General features: G+C 38.6%; 1 protein-coding gene across 1 annotated transcript in view; it reads left to right on the top strand.

The window, feature by feature from the left end:
• The window catches only part of LOC115418290 (ribonucleoprotein PTB-binding 2-like), a 99134-nt gene that overhangs the window by 43725 nt on the left and 37160 nt on the right, over nucleotides 1-18249 (top strand). Inside the window, exon 4 of the mRNA XM_030132704.1 lies at nucleotides 6445-6636. Coding sequence (XP_029988564.1) covers nucleotides 6445-6636 — 192 coding nt within the window. The remainder of the gene's footprint in view (nucleotides 1-6444; nucleotides 6637-18249) is intronic.

Raw genomic sequence — 18249 nt, 5'->3', positions numbered from 1 at the left:
GGAGTAGTGAGTCACTGTTGGTGATGCTTTCGTCAGTGGCCCGTGGTGTTAGTTTTCTTCACCACGGGCCATTGACGAAAGCATCACAAAGTGACCCGATGGGATGAGAACCACAAGGAAACCAATTTTAGAGTCAAAGAAAGTGATAAAGTGATAAAAGCTAGAAGCACTGTTGTTGTTTTCTCCACTGGACACAGCTTTAAATGAAAAGAAGGGAGTTTGATGATGAAATGGCAGCGTTTTCTCGACTTGGGTGGGTTTGATTAAGACACTCATGAAGGTATAAAGTTATTATGTAATGTTATTATCTTTGCTAAGTTACCATATGTTTATCCACGATTCAGACTAAACCAGTGTTTTTCAACCTTGGGGTTGCCTGGAATTCAAATGGGGCCACCTGAAATTTCTAGTAATTGATATAAATTTTAAAAAAAAAGCGTACTAATAGAAAATCTGTGGTGAGTTGAGAGAGACAATCACAATCTATAAAAGACAAACTCTGAAGCTGAAACTGCAGCACTGTGGTTCTGTTTGTCTTTCAAATGTTCATCGTGGTCGGTTTCAGATGGTGCAGCTCTTTCATAATTCATAGTTTGAGTTCTTGTTTGTTCAGTATTAATTGTCAGCCTTGTAAATCCAAGCTGGACTGACTGTACATATCCTGACCAAGTAAAATAAAATTCTCCCTTTGTGCAGTAATCTACACCTGGCTTTTCTGCCTCCGTCCATAATAATATACATTATATATACTAAATGTCATCTAAAATTAATGTTTATTTGCAACATAGTATAGCAAACTATTACATGATCAAAAACAAATTTATTTTAACAAAAAAAACTGTCTTTGTTTTGAATGACTGGGGTCGGCAGAAATTTGTGATGTTAAAATGGGGTCACGAGCCAAAAAAGTTTGGAAACCACTGGACTAAACTGTGACAGTTCTGCCCAACACAACTGTTTTACTGTGGCTGTTTTCTGTCTAAAAAACAGAGCTCAGCTAAGAGAGCTATAATGCAAACTATCAGCTGATGTAGCATGGGAAGATTATAAGATTATTTTGAATGACTGTCAAAATGAGCTGCTACGAGTTTTAGGTTGAAGAAAACTCTCTGATACCATAATACAGATGTGTGTAAACAAGGAGCTTTATACTTTATTCAGTGTGTGATACAATCTGTATATACGTACATACCGTTGATTCATTGGTGGTTTTGGGTGTGTGTGTGTGTGTGTGTGTTCTGTTAGAAGACTCCCTCCAGCTGATAAGAGTTTGGAATATCAACACTACACAAAACCCCTTTAAAGCATCTAAAGATTCGTGAACAGTGACACATTGCAGTCGTATGCCTTTGACTTCTGAGCTGAGTGTATCACCATGATTAGTTTAGCTGCAGGAATTGTTCTGTTCAGGAGGAGATTGTGTTTTGGTCATTGAATCCAAACATATAAAACACCCCACCATTCAACTGCTGCAAAAAAAAAAATTGCATTACTGTTCATAGATGGAGGCATGAACTTGGCTTAGAAATAGAAATGAGGCTGTTTGCAGGAACCTCGTCTGCTTGCTCTGGTGATTTATTAAGACAGAATAAATGAAAGAAGTGTTTCCAGGCGTTTCTCCCCACTCTTGCGAAAGAAAAAAGCTTCTATTAGGCAGCATGTGGCTTATATTAGATTATTAGAATTACCAGTGAGTGGATTTTCCTTTTGCATATTGAAGGAAAACTCTGCTCTAAATACTTCCACTCTATTAAAACAGCTCTCTGTGATAATATCTCTTTCTCCTGGAGCTAACTGGTGATGTTTGAGAGGGGAAAACGGGCGCTGCTTTTTAGGTTTTCATTAAAAAGAACTCTGATCCATCATTTTGCAAAGAGGTCAGAGATGCAGTAGAGATATCAATTTCACAGTAACTTCAGTAGTTCGTCGTCTTTCTTCTCACTTGAGGGAGACCGGTTGTGGTCAAAATGGTGTCTTGTCTGTCTGGAAACTGAATAATAAAGTGCCGTGAACAAAAGACTAGAGTGTGCATATTTTCAGGATTACCTCAAGGCCCTGGATGAGGGTTTTCTTTGCATGATTCGGGACCTTCGTTACATTACGGAGGTGTACCAAATGAATACATGTAGCCTATGTGAAGAACGCCAACACTCTGGAAGCAGGGTGGCCACAAGTAGAACCCATGTGCAGGGTTTCCTCTATATACATTCAGCGGTGGCGTATTCCCTGTATTTTCTTGTTGTATCTGAAGAAAACAGAATGGGAAATAAATATATACAGTGGGGCAAAAAAAGTATTTAGTCAGCCACTGATTTTGCAAGTTCTCCTGCTTAGAAAGATGAGAGAGGTCTGTAATTTTCATCAGAAGTACACTTCAACCATGAGAGACAAAATGAGAAAAAAATCCAGGAAATCACGTTGTAGGATTTTTAAAGAACTCATTTGTAAATTATGGTGGAAAATAAGTATTTGGACAATAACAAAAGTTCAACTCAATACTTTGTAACATAACCTTTGTCTGCAATGACAGAGGTCAAACGTTTCCTGTAAGTCTTCACCAGGTTTGCACACACTGTAGCTGGTATTTTGGCCTATTCCTCCTGTAGATCTCTTCTAGAGCAGTGATGTTTTGGGGCTATCGCTGAGCAACACGGACTTTCAACTCCCTCCACAAATTTTCTGTGGGGTTAAGGTCTGGAGACTGGCTAGGCCACTCCAGGACCTTGAAATGCTTTTTATGGAGCCACTCTTTCGTTGCCTGAGCGATGTGTTTGGGATCATAGTCATGCTGGAAGACCCAGCCATGTTCCATCTTCAATGCTCTCACTGATGGAAGGAGGTTTTGGCTGAAAATCTCACCATACATGGCCCTGTTCATTCTTCCCTTAACACGGATCAGTCGTCTTGTCCCCTTTGCAGAAAAATAGCCCCAAAGCATGAGGTTTCCACCCCCATGCTTCACAGTAGGTATGGTGTTCTTGGGATGCAACTCAGCATTCTTCTTCCTCCAAACACAATGAGTTGAGTTTTTACCAAAAAGTTCTATTTTGGTTTCATCTGACCACATGATATTTTCCCACTCCTCTTCTGGATCATCCATATGCTCTTTGGCAAACTTCAGACGGGCCTGGACATGTACTGGCTTAAGCAGGGGGACACACCTGGCGCTGCAGGATTTGAGCCCCTCTTGGCGTAGTGTGTTACTGATGGGAGCCTTTGTTACTTTGGTCCCAGCTCTCTGCAGGTCATTCATCAGGTCCCTCCGTGTAGTTCTGGGATTTTTGCTCACCATTCTCATGATCATTTTGACCCCACGGGATGAGATCTTGCGTGGGGCCCCAGATTGAGGGAGATGATCAATGGTCTTGTATGTCTTCCATTTTCTTACAATTGCTCCCACAGTGGATTTATTCACACCAGCCTGCTTGCCTATTGTAGATTCACTCCTCCCAGCCTGGTGCAGGTCTACAGTTTTCTTCCTGGTGTCCTTCAACAGCTCTTTGGTCTTGGCCATGGTTGAGTTTGGACTCTTGACTGTTTGAGGCTGTGGACAGGTGTCTTTTATACAGATAACCAGTTCAAACAGGTGCCATTAATACAGGTAACGAGTGGAGGACAGAAGAGCTTCTTAAAGAAGTTGTTACAGGTCTGTGAGAGCCAGAAATCTTCCTTGTTTGTGGGTGACCAAATACTTTTTTTCCACCATAATTTACAAATAAATTCTTTAAAAATCCTACAGTGTTCATTTTGATATGTCATTGGCTACTTTGTTTTTTAGCATTCCACCAGAGGAATTACAGGAAAGTGACATATATTTATTTAGAATACTGCAGGCAAAAAAGCCATCACCAAATACTGGCTTAAAAAGGACCCTCCCTCAATTTCCTTGGTAATAAAAATTGTTAACCAAATCCATTTAATGGAAATGATGACATACAATCTCCGCCTACAACAGCATAAGGGTGTAAAGCACTGGGAAAAAAACGGGACTTTTTCATTCAATCTGTGGACAGTAAACAGTACGTAAATGTCTGAATGTACCTGTGACTGTTTCTGCTTGTTTTGTATTTTATATTAAAACAATAAAAAATAAAGTAAAAAAAAATCCTACAATGTGATTTCCTGGATTTTTTTTTTCTCATTTTGTCTCTCATAGTTGAAGTGTACCTCTGATGAAAATTACAGACCTCTCTCATCTTTCTAAGTAGGAGAACTTGCAAAATCAGTGGCTAACTAAATACTTTTTTACTCTACTGTATGCTCATTTCAACCCTGCAAAAACAACAATTCTTAAGGTGGCCTAAGACTTTTGCACAGAACTGTCTATTTTTTAGTTGTGATCCTAGATTTAATATATTCCCTTGATATTAGTTTCATCCTTATAACTAATGTACAACTTCTTCATTTACCTACACATATGATCTGACTGAAAACTCACCTGTTTGCTCATTACAAAAAAGTAACTAACATAGCAAATCATAAATATATCATTTGTTTGCAGTGAAAAGCAAAAACAAATGTCAAATGCAATAAACTGTGCAGGTGAGACAAAAATCACCAAGAGGTTTAGAAATTAAGAAGACAATAACCAAAGAAGACACAAATGAGTGCAAAAAGAAAAGAAAAATAGAATCAATTTATGTTAAATGTTTTTGGAGTATGTATGGATGTGAAAGCGAGATTTGATAAGAATGGTAATTGGCTACACTTGTTTTGTTTTTTAGTCATTTAGTAACACTCAATCCAATGTGTCTTTCACGATAGCCATTTAACTCCTGACTCACATAAACAGTGTTGTTGTTTTGTTAATATTAGGAAGGTATGTGATAAAGAGGCAATGCCCTGAGGTATTACTCCTGTTTCTTAGTATAGAAGGTTGCTATGTGAGCTGTTTTTTTTTTTTTTTTTTTTTTTTTAAATATCTTTTTATTTCACAAAAGAAAATCATTCAGAAACAGTACAAACTTAGTGATACTGGGCCTTACATTTTGCAATTCTCCTTTGTGCACTCTTTCCACCCCCCACCCCTAAAGGAATAAAACAGCTAAAAACTCAAAAGTAACAGACCAACAACATAAAAGTCTAAATATAAATGATTAAAAAAAAAAAAAATTAGTAATAATAGTAGTAACAACAAGTGTCCAGAGAACACAAACCTCCGCCAAGCACCCCGAACAGTGTGCATGTGTGGATTGACTGTTTCTTTTTAAATTTAACAGTTTCAAGGTTGTTCCATACAGCAGAAAAAGTAGAAGCTTAGTACCAGTCATGTGTATGTCAAATTAGATTAAGTTCCAATCAATATTTGTTGAGTTATAATGAAAAATGTGTCGTAAGTGGGATTTTCAGTGTTAAATGTAAATGTCCACAGAGTCCACATTCCACAGTGTATGTGGACAATTTTGTGCCAGATAAAAGATATTGTTATAAGGTACAGGTGTATCAAATTGGAGGCTAATTGGAGTCGTTTTGAATTTTTTATGAATTTTCGAAAATTACTCAATGATGACAGATAGGAAAATTGTAGATTTTGTGACCTAGCTGTGACCTTGAGCTCTGGCCTACTTGGCCCAAAATTTAATGGGTTGGTCCCGGGGCCGAGGCCTATCTGTGGGTACAATTTGGTAAAGATGGTTGTAATAGTTTTCCCATAAAGTTGCTAACAAACAAACAAACACTCAAACAAACCAACACACAAAGCAAAGTAATCACAATACCTCCTAGCAGAGGTAATAATAGGGGTAGCAACATAAGCATAATCATAGTGATGCATACTGTAGTATAAATGATAGTACAGGGTGGGGAAGCAAAATTTACAATGAACATTTAGTTGTTTTTTCTCAGCAGGCACTACGTCAATTGTTTTGAAACCAAACATATATTGATGTCATAATCATACCTAACACTATTATCCATACCTTTTCAGAAACTTTTGCCCATATGAGTAATCAGGAAAGCAAATGTCAAAGAGTGTGTGATTTGCTGAATGCACTCGTCACACCAACGGAGATTTCAAAAATAGTTGGAGTGTCCATAAAGACTGTTTATAATGGAAAGAAGAGAATGACTATGAGCAAAACTATTACGAGAAAGTCTGGAAGATACTATTAAAGAAGAATGGGAGAAGTTGTCACCCGAATATTTGAGGAACACTTGCGCAAGTTTCAGGAAGTGTGTGAAGGCAGTTATTGAGAGGGAAGGAGGACACATAGAATAAAAACGTTTTCTATTATGTCAATTTTCTTGTGGCAAATAAATTGTCATGACTTTCAATAAACTAATTGGTCATACACCGTCTTTCAATCCCTGCCTCAAAATATTGTACATTTTGCTTCCCCACCCTGTAGTGAGAGAATATGTGGGCTTTTTTTATGCTGAAGTTGACTATATACATTGGTAAATTGATAATTTAGCATTGACTGTATTTTTTTGTCCGCGTTCCAGCTCGCTCAGGATGAAGGCAGCCCGGTGCGAGGCTTCGGTGTGGTGGAGTACGAGAGCGCAGAGCAGGCGGAGGCCGTTCTGACAGAGATGGACCGAACGCCGGTGGGGGGGCAGGTGGTCCGACTGTCACTCTGCTCCCCCGGCACCTCAGGGAGAAGCACCCTGGCCGCACTCATCGCCGCCCAGGGTATGGTGAGTACGCCCGAGAAGCACAGCACACGTCCTCATACGACAAACACATAACACACATACCGTCTGAGCTTAAATGTCAACTACCAGACGCTATCGTAAACATTTTGACCTCCGAGTGCATCAGGTTATGTCACTGTGAATTTAATGAATCCTCTGAGAGGCGTAATAGTTCACCAGCCACTTATTTAAATGTTAGAGGAGTGTGTGAGTGCAGATACTGTACAGTGTGTCCCTGGGGTCCTCAAGTGCCCTCTTCTCTTCCTATTTGTGCCAGTTGTTATGTTAAAATAGACCTGCGGCACCTCCACAGGTTTACTTTAAAGCTGGAGCTATCTGTAGAGAATGATTTTTAATTTTTTTTCTTACATCAATCCCATGTACAAAGAGGAAAAAGTACTTGTGTCATGAACTTGGAATCCTCTCATAACATGTGATTTAATAAAAAGTTTTTTGGATTACAGTCAGGTCCATAAGTATGTGGAACGTGGCACAAATAATTTTGCCTCTGCACACCACCATAGTGGATCTGAAAGGATGGTTTAACACTAATACCCTTTTACCCTTTAGGAAATACAACAATTTTAATGATCAAAGACCTAGAACTATTTTTGTGGCAACTTCAAAGTAATTTTTTCTCTACAGTTAACTTTTCCACAGTGATTTATCAATTTTTTTCTTGTATTGTCCTCTACATGTCATTATTCCTTAGTCTTATTCCTACATCTCATATATTGTATATATCGCAAATTATTGTTTTGTCACTATCGATTGTAAGTGCTTTTTTTTAATGTGTTATGTTTTGTCTTGTCAGAAACTGTGTGTTATGCTGCTTTTCTTGGCCAGGTCACTCTTGAAAAAGAGATTTGCAATCTCAATGAGGCGTTTTTACCTGGTTAAATAAAGGAGATATATGTATTTAATTTACTGAGCATGTAGATAGTCATAAAAGCGCAGAGCAAATTCAAAGGTTATTCTATCAAAATGGACAAAACTGAAGAATAAGTGACTTTTTCGGCAAAATATATAATTAACTGAACACAAAAATATGAGTGCACAACTACTGTCGTTTGTCAAACTACATGGATTTTATTGATGAATCTATGGTGCAGGACATGATGGTGTTTCCATGTTCAGTACAGACCCAAAAAAGACGCAACTGATGTTGCTGAAAATCTAAGAAACTATTTTACCTGAGTTAATTAAATGTATTGACAGAATCAGTGGTTCACAAGTTTTTAAATATTTTAGATCAGATGCTTTTGGGCACCGACTGTGTAAAACATTTAGGTTTAGGTTTAGGATAGTTTATTTCAGACACAGACATAATACAAAACATATGAAACAAAAATAATAATAATAATAACAATAATAATAATAATAATAATAATAAACAATACACAAATAAAAAAATCAAACAATAGAAAAATAATCATGATAAACAATACACAAAAAATCAAATAATAGAAAAAAAAAAAAAGAACAACATTAGATCAGATTAGATTAGATCAGATTAGATAGAACTTTATTGATCTTTTGGGTAGGAAACTCAGGAAATTGAGGTTCCGAAAGCAGCACAACACCAAATATATAGACAGCAAATGCCATAAGAAAAAAAGCTATATAATAACTATAAAAAAAAAAAAAGTTGTGAAAAATTGTAACAAAGGAATAAACAAAGTCCCTCCATCTTCTGAGGTTCAAAAGTTACTGGACAATTGACTGACAAGCAACTTCCTGTCCAGATGTGTCCTATTGCCTGGTTATTCAGTGACAAATTAATAACATAAATGGTCGGGGGTTGATTCTGAACACTGAATTTGCATTTGGCTGCTGGAATTCCCAATATGAGTCCAAACAGGTGTCAATGCATGTGAGGGAAACTGTCATTCAGCTAAAAAAAAAAAAAGCAAAAATAAATCTATCAGAGCGAGTGAAAACTTCAGGAGTGTTAAAATCAACAGTTTGTTTTTTTAAAAAGGAAGGAGGCGGCTAAAGTCCACGCTTCAATCACATCTTAATTGCTTCATTTCACATCCACTGTGGTGGTGTCGAGAGGCAAAATGACAAAATTAGTGTCACTGTTCAAATACAGGGTGGGGAAGCAAAATTTACAATGAACATTTAGTTGTTTTTTCTCAGCAGGCACTACGTCAGTTGTTTTGAAACCAAACATATATTGATGTCATAATCATACCTAACACTATTATCCATACCTTTTCAGAAACTTTTGCCCATATGAGTAATCAGGAAAGCAAACGTCAAAGAGTGTGTGATTTGCTGAATGCACTCGTCACACCAAAGGAGATTTCAAAAATAGTTGGAGTGTCCATAAAGACTGTTTATAATGGAAAGAAGAGAATGACTATGAGCAAAACTATTATGAGAAAGTCTGGAAGTGGAGGAAGCAACAAAAAACATACCAAAGCTTTTATTAAAGCTCTCAAATCCAAAATCCTAAAGGATCCAACCAAATCCATGAGAAAAATGGCAATTGAACTTGAGGTAGACAACAAGACCATTAGAAATGCAGTAAAATATGATTTGAAGATTTAAATTCTCATGACTTTCAATAAACTAATTGGTCATACACTGTCTTTCAATCCCTGCCTGAAAATATTGTAAATGTTGCTTCCCCACCCTGTATATGTGGACCTGACTGTACTGTTAATAAAACTCCTGCTAAATGTTCAGCACCTACCGTATCTGGAAGATATTAAATTCTGAATTCTGTATATTTTGGCCACAAGAAACAGTAAGCAAAGCCTGTAAGTGATCAGAGGTGACATTAACAACTTTCCACCCACGGAAACTTAGAAGCCACAGGTGATTAGTGAGCTGAAAGTGTGTGTGTTACCAAAGGCCAGAACAGATGCAACACCTGATTGCAGCAATTATAGCAGAGTTTGGGATGCACGGAAAAGCATCTGGCATGACAAAGTAAAACGGAGAAGAGGTAAGAGCGGGGTAGTGATGTACGGTGGTTTGTGTGTGTGTGCATCGAGGATCTCTGTGCTGGATTTGCTGCTTGTGTGTGAAGTGCTTATTATATGCAAATGTACCTGAAGGACGTGACATGGAGCCATTTGCTGTTACATACAGTAAATGCATGGCAGTGTTCGCTCATTGTTAGTCCGTGAAGCGGCATCTGAATCCACCGATCGATGACCTGGTTCAGACTCTAATGCAGGAGGAAAATCTTTTAAAACTTACATTTTAAAACATATTCCTGTGACGTGACTTCATGAAACACCATTAAGATTTTTTTTTAAGGCTGTCAAAATTAACGCATTAACACAGATTAATCCATCATTATGATTAATCTGATTAAAAATTTTAATGCAATTAACCCATCTGTTGTGCAGAATGACTCTGAATGTCTCTGGAAACACATTTTGGTCAGTTTGTCCAAGTAGAGTTATCGTCATGCATGTGCAAATGAGCAGTTGATCTGGTGATGACAGGCAACAGAACCAATGGAAGACGCTAAACAGCACGTTAGTCCTCTCGATGGGAAATTGATGAGCCACTTTGGGGAGGCAGGGCTCGTGACTGCGACTGAATTACGGTCGCATGCGCCTGAGAATTTCGGTAGTGCGACTGTTTTTGAGATTACGATCGCACGGTGCGCCAATAAAAAAATGAGCAAAAATTAATACGTGCGCCTAGAATAATGGCTGCAGAAGTAACTCGTCAGCTGAAAATAAACAAGCTCCACGCCCCGCTGACTGAAGCGGAAAATCTAGTCCCCGCCCCCTCGCGTGCGCAGGCGGCATAAACAAAGGGATCAAATAACTCCACCGACGTTTGAAACAATCTCCTGACTTCAGGTGTGGTGTAGACCACAGTGACTAAGGGTACGTTTACACGGCAACACTCCGCAAAGATTTCTCCTTTGCATTATAAAATCATTCCGCGTTAAGACGCCGCCGCTATGATAATGATCTGCGTTAACATGAGTCCGCGAGGACGGCTGAATACGCTGTAGTGGCCATGCCAGACCAGTAGCTGGCGATGTAGAGCTGTAGGGAAACAGTGGTGGTAAAACAGGCGCCTGCGCACAAACAATTTCCGGTTTAGACAGCCTTTAAATGAGGAGAAGAAGAAGAGGAGGAGGCGGACAACACTATTTACAAACAACAATGGCGAGTGGTCGTACAAAGACGCAGGACTTCTTTGTCTGGACAGACGAGCTGAGCACAGTTAGCAGCACGTATGTTGTTCTGAAACCGGCCATTGTTGTTGTGGTTGTTCCTTCTTTTTCTGCAGCTTTATTGTGTCATAGAGGCTGGCAAACCAGCTTGGAGGCGCATTACCGCCACCAACTGGCCCGGAGTGGGTTAACTGGCGGATCTTGGCTGCGCGCGCATGCGGTGACGTCATATTTTACCCCGGAACACTCTGACTCGCGTTAACACGGAGCTGGAATGCGGAGCGTATCGATAACGTTCCACCCTGGACCTGGTATCAAAAGTTTCCGGATTCAGGCACTCTAGGCACCGTTTCCATGTTAACAGAAGGCTAATCCGCGATGAAATCTTCCCGGAGTCGACTGAAGCCGATGCCATGTAAACGGCCCCTAAGGGCCTTTAGGCCATGAAATAAAAAAGTTGGTTGTTGCAAATAATGGTGTGATTCGTCTTTCTTCTCCAAGAACCAACTAAAGTATATACCACACATTGACAGTTGTTTTGCACCTGTGTCAATGTAAGCTTTTTCTTTCATACTCTATTGAAATACTTTATTCTAGGTTGTTAACATTGCTTAAATACATATAGGAATATTACTTGGTATGGCCAAGAGTTTTGCTTGTTCTCCAAATTTTTTATATAATAGTGGTGCGCCTAGATTTTAGCCTGTGCTCCTAACTTTTTAGGGTTAGGAGCACAGTGCTCCTAGGTCAAAAAGTTAATTTTGAGCCCTGGGAGGTCTCAAACATGCAGTTCATGCAAGAAAACCCAAAATCTTAAAGGAACTGAAGGTGTTTTGTCAAGAAGAATGGGCAGCTTTACCATCTGAGAAAATAAAGAGCCTCATCCATAACTACCACAAAAGACTTCAAACTGTCATTGATGTTTAAAGGGAGGATGAAGAATTAGGGTATGTCATCTTTTGATCAGGGTCATTTGGATAATTTCTGTTGTCAGTATGATTTAAAAAGAACAAATACATTTGTTTGATAATAAATGGCTTCACCCAACCACTAGCCACAAGTGAAAGAAAAGTTTTTATATTATGAATGAATGAATGGTTTATTTTTGGTTTGCACTGTAATCACCACACACAGTACAACAACCGCAATAAACACAAAAACCAAAAAAAGGAATAGGCTTGGAGCAGAGGCTTATTTTTGGCCTATCCTTTTCACCTGACACACCGCTTACATTAACCCTTTCATGCATAGGTCACTACAGTGGACAGTTATTCTACAGCTGTTCTCTTGTGTATTAATGGGTTTTGTTTTTTAGTTTCATATCAGCCAACACAGTAGACACTTATGCATCATCCCATACATTGGCAATCATACCATTACTGTAACTGTGCTGTTCTTGATAAACCTGATCTGCATGAACATGCTTGAGTGTAAATCAATTATTTGTTTAGACAAAAAGGTTTTTTTTTGCATATTATCTCCATGAAGTGAGTAATTACTAGCATTAGAATATGTTAAAATGTGAGAAGACATCAGATTAGCAGCATTAAAAATGTTTTTATTTCATTGTTTTCATATCACTTTCTGATATTTGGTTTTAAACATGTTTCTTTACTTCAAAAATCAAATGCATGGATATTTTTGTAACTCCATAGAAAAAAAAACCCTCAATCACATTTTTTTTTTTTCATGGCTAAGGAGGAATAAAAACACTCAAAAAATAAATCTTGACTCAGGTTCTCACAATTCATGCATGAAAGGGTTAATTTAAATGTGTACATCATTGAGCACTGTCATTATAACAAAAGAATCAATACCAAAACAAAAACACATCTACCATCTCCACTTAATATTCCTGAGTGATCTTATACTTAAGGCATTTTTTAAACTTTATCAGAGAAGTGAACAACTTAAATTCATCATCAAGTCCATTCCATAATTTCACACCCACAACCGAAATACATCTGGACTTTACATTTGTCCTCACTTTCATACATTCAACAATATAAAGACCTCGTAAATTATAGTTACTGTCTCTTAATTTAAAGAACTCTTGAATGGTATTTGGAACAATATTATTTTTTACTTTATAAATCATCTCTAATATTTTAATATATACAATATCCGGCAATTTTAAGGTATTCTAAGGTAAGGAGAATTCATATTCTCTGAAAAATAGCCAAAGAATCAAAAATTCTGTTAGAGTATGTAAACTTATGAGCACAACTGTATATATCCACTAAGGGTTACATCAATGGAAAGAAAAAAAACAGGTAATCAGAAAAAAGAGGTAACTAGAAGCACTCGGAGAGCGCAGACCTCCGCCAAGGCTGATCAGTGCCCCCCCCCCCCGTAAGACATAATCACCTAAAGAGTAACTTTTCAGTGAGATATAAGATCTTATTTTTAGACTAGAAGCACTCGGAGAGCGCAGACCTCCGCCAAGGCTGATCAGTGGCCCCCCCCATGGGCCCCCCCCCCCCCCCCCGATCACCACCAAAATTTAATCATTTCTTCCTTATCCCATTTCCAACAAACCCTGAAAATTTCATCAAAATCTGTCCATAACTTTTTGAGTTATGTTGCACACTAACGGACAGACAAACAAACAGACAGACAAACAAACCCTGGCAAAAACATAACCTCCTTGGCGGAGGTAATCAAAAACTGGAACCCATCTCCTTTTAAGAATAGGGAGTTTTAGTTGTAACTGGACACGTTTGACTTTTACCATTATGATTTTTCACAGATAGTTCCTCGTGTCTACAATTTCTCTAAAGCCAAAATTTGGTGCTTGTGCCACAAATACACCCCCTCCAACAAGTTGACAAGCTCACAGCTCCATCTAATTGTGAAGCAAATGCCAACTGTCCATTGCACATCCAGGTTTAAGATATACTGAGGTTTGACATGGTGCACATGCATGAACACCCTCTGGCTGAAATAGTCTTTGTAACTGTGGTATCCCTCCTACTCTGTACTGTGGTAGCAGAGAAGCACTGACATGATAATTATAGTTCTATAGACTGATTGGGCTCCTCCACAGTCTCCTGCTGCCTGAAATAAACCACACTCCCAGCCTGCAATACAATATGACACCCGTACTCACACAGACATCTACATAGATGCACACCAGCAGATCCCCAAACACAGGATGTAAATACATTTGAGTGCCAATCAGTACAGGAACAGTACTGCTAGTCTACTGGGGTACATGGACTTTATATAGAACCATGTTCTCATACAGTACATTCAGTGTTGAGATACAAAAGTGGGGGAGAAAACAATAGAGTGTGTTTCATTTAAACAGTTATAATGAATATTAATTAGACAATATACTGCATTGTACTCTTTTATTCTAGTGGCTTCAGTGGTGATTAGTTAGGTGGTCTCAGTTAAAACCCCCTTTATGCTCACTTAACCCTGTGAAGCCTGAACCATTAAATCATTGACAGAAAATTCCAGTTCTTTGAAACTGAAGCCTTTATTGGTCCTTCTGAACAACCCCATTTTTTCCCCCCAAATATCAATTTCCATGTATGAGTTTAAATTTTCTATCATATTTGATACATCAGGTCTCAATGCTCAAATATTATTTTTGAACAAACAAAAACATAGTAGTAGAAAAGCACTCAGAGAGTGCAGACCTCCGCCAAGGCAGATCAGTGCCCCCCCCCAATCATCACCAAAATTTAGTCATTTCTTCCTTGTGCCAGTATCAACATTTCCTGAAATTTTCATCCAAATCCATCCCTAACTTTTTGAGTTATCTTGCACAAGAACAGACAGACAGACAGACAAACCAGTGCCAGCAAAAACATAACCTCCTTGGCGGAGGTAATAACACAAACATATCTAAGAAATTGGTAATTCCTTTTCAAAATTAGGAAAGTTCTGCCTCCTTCCTCATTAATTACAATCTTGTAGTGACACTGGAAAGGCCTCTAGTGATCGAATTCCTCCCCCCGGGGGATTATCTGTGTATTACATGTATCTAATTGTATACATCAGGTTTTTCAAGAAAAAAAAATATCCCACTGATCATGTAGAGGGCTTCAAAACTCATGTATCAAATATGATACGTTTGGCGTTTTAGGATTAACTGCCATTCAGAAGAATCATTAAGCATTTTTAACTACTCTGTATACAAGAACTCTCCTTGACACCTTAAGACTAGTTCTCAAAAAATCATTTTAAGTCTTCTTCAAGCCCTGCCCCTTTTGGTATGACTTTAGAAGAAAAGGTGTTTTTGAGTTAATTGTAGTAAATTGTTTCCGTGCCCACCATATCACAGAGACTGTGCTGGTTAAAATGGTTCAAAAACATAGGAATTAATGATTAAAATGAGCTCTTAGACCAGGTTGTCCCAGATCTCAGTGTCCTGGTCTTTGAAGATCATGTGTTTGTCTCAGAGAAAACAGAAATAACCTAGGGGGTCTCGCAAGGTTCAGGCATTTTCAGTATTTAATTAATGTGCTACCACTCAACACTGTCATTAGAAAGGACAACACTGAGTTTATAGCTATGCAGATGATATCCCACTATTCATTTCTGTGTTCCCAGAGGATGTTAGCCCCATAATTGATGTTTATCAGTACAGTAGTTGACAGAGAGAGACTGTACATTTGTTTTTACATTTATGTAGAGAGTAACAACATATGTTTTGCTATATACTGTACACCGTTTTTAAAAATAGCACTGTCTTGCACTCAAGAGCAGGACATACAGGACGGGAATAGTCTACTTCAGAAACACTAGTAGAAGAGGAGATGATACAGAGGAAGATTTTTCAGATCTGGGTTTGAAATTGTACTTTGGTATCACTAAATTACTCTGAATCGATCAATTAATACTGAATCGAATCGAATCGTGATTAATCGATTCAGAACCTTATGAATCGAAATCGAATCTATTATGGAAATTGGCCATGATACCCAGCCCTATTTGTAGTGTATGTTCTGCTCGGCGACTTCCCCCTGCTGAGTTTGGTATATCAGTAGTAGATATGGAACCACTTTAAGATAAATGCTGCAAAAGCGAGCAGCAGTAGTCAGTGTTTTTGTTTTTTTTTTTTCTTAACAAAAGGGTGTTTCTTGATGAATATGTAAAGGAAGCTTATTGAAGAATAAAAAAGAATAAATGAACAAAGGGACATTGATTGAAACTAGAAAATGGAAGCGATGAGAAAGCTAACAAGACAGAAGATGGAGACAGACAGACAGGACACATTTGAACCTGTTGAAGATTCCAGGGTTACATTTATGCCCTGAGGCTTCTTTTAAGATTATTATAGTGAATGTGAGCAGCCAGGAAAGGGAAAAAAAAAAACCAAATCAGACCTTTAGAGAAAGAGATCAAGACCTACTCCTTGCTACACTTCTTTTCTAAGGCAATTCTCTCATTTCTACAGTTCGCCAATGTGAGTGTGAACAGTGAGGACCAGATGGCCTCCTCCTCCCTCCCTCTTTCCCTCCCTCCCTCCCTCCTCTTCTCCTTTCGCAATAGTTCTCGCCTTCCTTCTTCGCGGCTTACCTCCCTGGCTTGTGTGTGTATGTTAGTGTGTGGGTGTGTGGCTGGATTTTGTGCCAGTAGCCAAACAGACTGATGCATGCTGACATTTTCTCCAGCAGAAAGAAATGAGAGCTCTCCTCCTCCTCTTCCTCCTCCTCCTCCTCCTCCTCCTCCTCCTCCTGTCTTCCTCCTTCCCTTGAAAGACGCTGTCAGCTACAACTGGCCTTGTTCAACACTGGTGTTCATGGACACACAAGCCGCCACATATGCACACACATACGCACACATCAACACACTTACTGTATGTGTGCAGTAGAGTCTTCCTGTCTCGCTGTCAGACCGGAGTCAAACTCTCTCCATCCCCATCAAAAATGCTCTATCTTCAGGATGTGACAGCAAGGAAACAAGGTTGACTTGAGCTGAAGTCATGCCGTAGCTCGCGGCAGAAAAGGAGGAAATATCACCATCCTGCTTAATGTTGTTTTAAATAGCCGTGTCTTTGGGCCAGCCGGCGAGTACTGCCGCTGCACTGTCACTGCCGAGGAGAATCTACCAGAGAAAAGGGCTGCTCCATTCGATTTGACGCACTCTTAATTCAATAGGATTTCATTGGAGTCTGCCGAATTAAATTTGCTCCGCGTAATGAGTGATTTAATTTTATTTGGGTGAATGTGCTTTTACAGTGCGTCTTTCGATTAAGCGCAAGTCTGGAGAGATCTGTTAAGTTCCTGGAAATTCGGCCCCACATCAAATGAAATGTAAGGAGACACCGAGTAAAACATGGCTTGCGTTGTGTTTCCATTAAAAGAGCGTAATCAAATAGCAAAAAATACACACGAAACGAGGCAAAATACAGTAAAACAAAGCGGCCTGCAACAATTGAGCGAGTAATATTAAACTGAGCTCTGCTGCAGGATGAAAACGTAAGTCAGTAACTCTAGTACCAATGGTGCAACCAGGGTGCAAACTGCCACGCTCCCACTGGCTCCTGTTAACACAACATCAACTCCCTGAACACACCATTTGGGAGGTTATTAGGACGGTCTCTAAAATGTTGACACGAGGCTGTTTTATCATGCATTTCTATTTTTCTGCATTTTCTCTGTCATCGTCTGTGATCATATGTTTGAAAATCAGCTTTTGAAAGGTGACTCATGCATGATGATCACAAATAAATTGAAATAAAGTGCTGTCAAATGTAGAGCAGATTATAGCGTATCACCGATTAATCAACATCGGACAATATGTAACCGATGTATGAACTTTTTTGCTGCGCAGAGATTCTGTCGCTCGCTGCTCTTGTGTGTCTGTGCTGCCCAGAGTAAGAGGAAAAGTAAAATGTGTCAGTTATACTTTCACTTCTGCTCTGACAATCACGCTACCCCCCCCCCCCCCAAAAAAAAAAAAATAAAATAAATCACAGACCGCTATCCCCTTCAGACACTCAGTTTCATTCTGCAGACACACCTGGGTATTAATACTGTATATTTGTTGAGCCGCATTATGTAATAAAAGTTCAAAATGTAATAAGAATGTCACCTTATCTTGTAATAAAGCCGCATTATGTAATAAACTGACGCATTTTGTAATAAACTACCTCAATGCGTTATGTAGTAAATTTTTTCGCATTATGTAGTAATTTACTACAATTTGAGAAATTTATTACAAAATGCACTTGACACATTTTTATTTTCAGGAAAATGTTATAACATGGTTCATTTCCAACAACATAATATACTGTATCAGACACAACTGACACGGCAATATAATAACAATGTGCTAAATTAATCTTTAAACTGTGTGGTTAAAGTTCTGATTACATTACCTGTAGCTCCTGTGACTAATTTCTTCTAAATTGCTCTGAAATTATATCAATTTGGATTGTTATTACATAATGAACAATGTTATTACTTTTTTTTTTTAAATAAAAATGTGTCAAGTGCATTTTGTAA

This window comes from Sphaeramia orbicularis, chromosome 4, assembly GCF_902148855.1.
Source record: "Sphaeramia orbicularis chromosome 4, fSphaOr1.1, whole genome shotgun sequence".
NCBI classification, from domain to species: domain Eukaryota; kingdom Metazoa; phylum Chordata; class Actinopteri; order Kurtiformes; family Apogonidae; genus Sphaeramia; species Sphaeramia orbicularis.
Note: the sequence above shows the minus strand (reverse complement) of the source record. Positions and strands in the feature narration are given on the sequence as shown.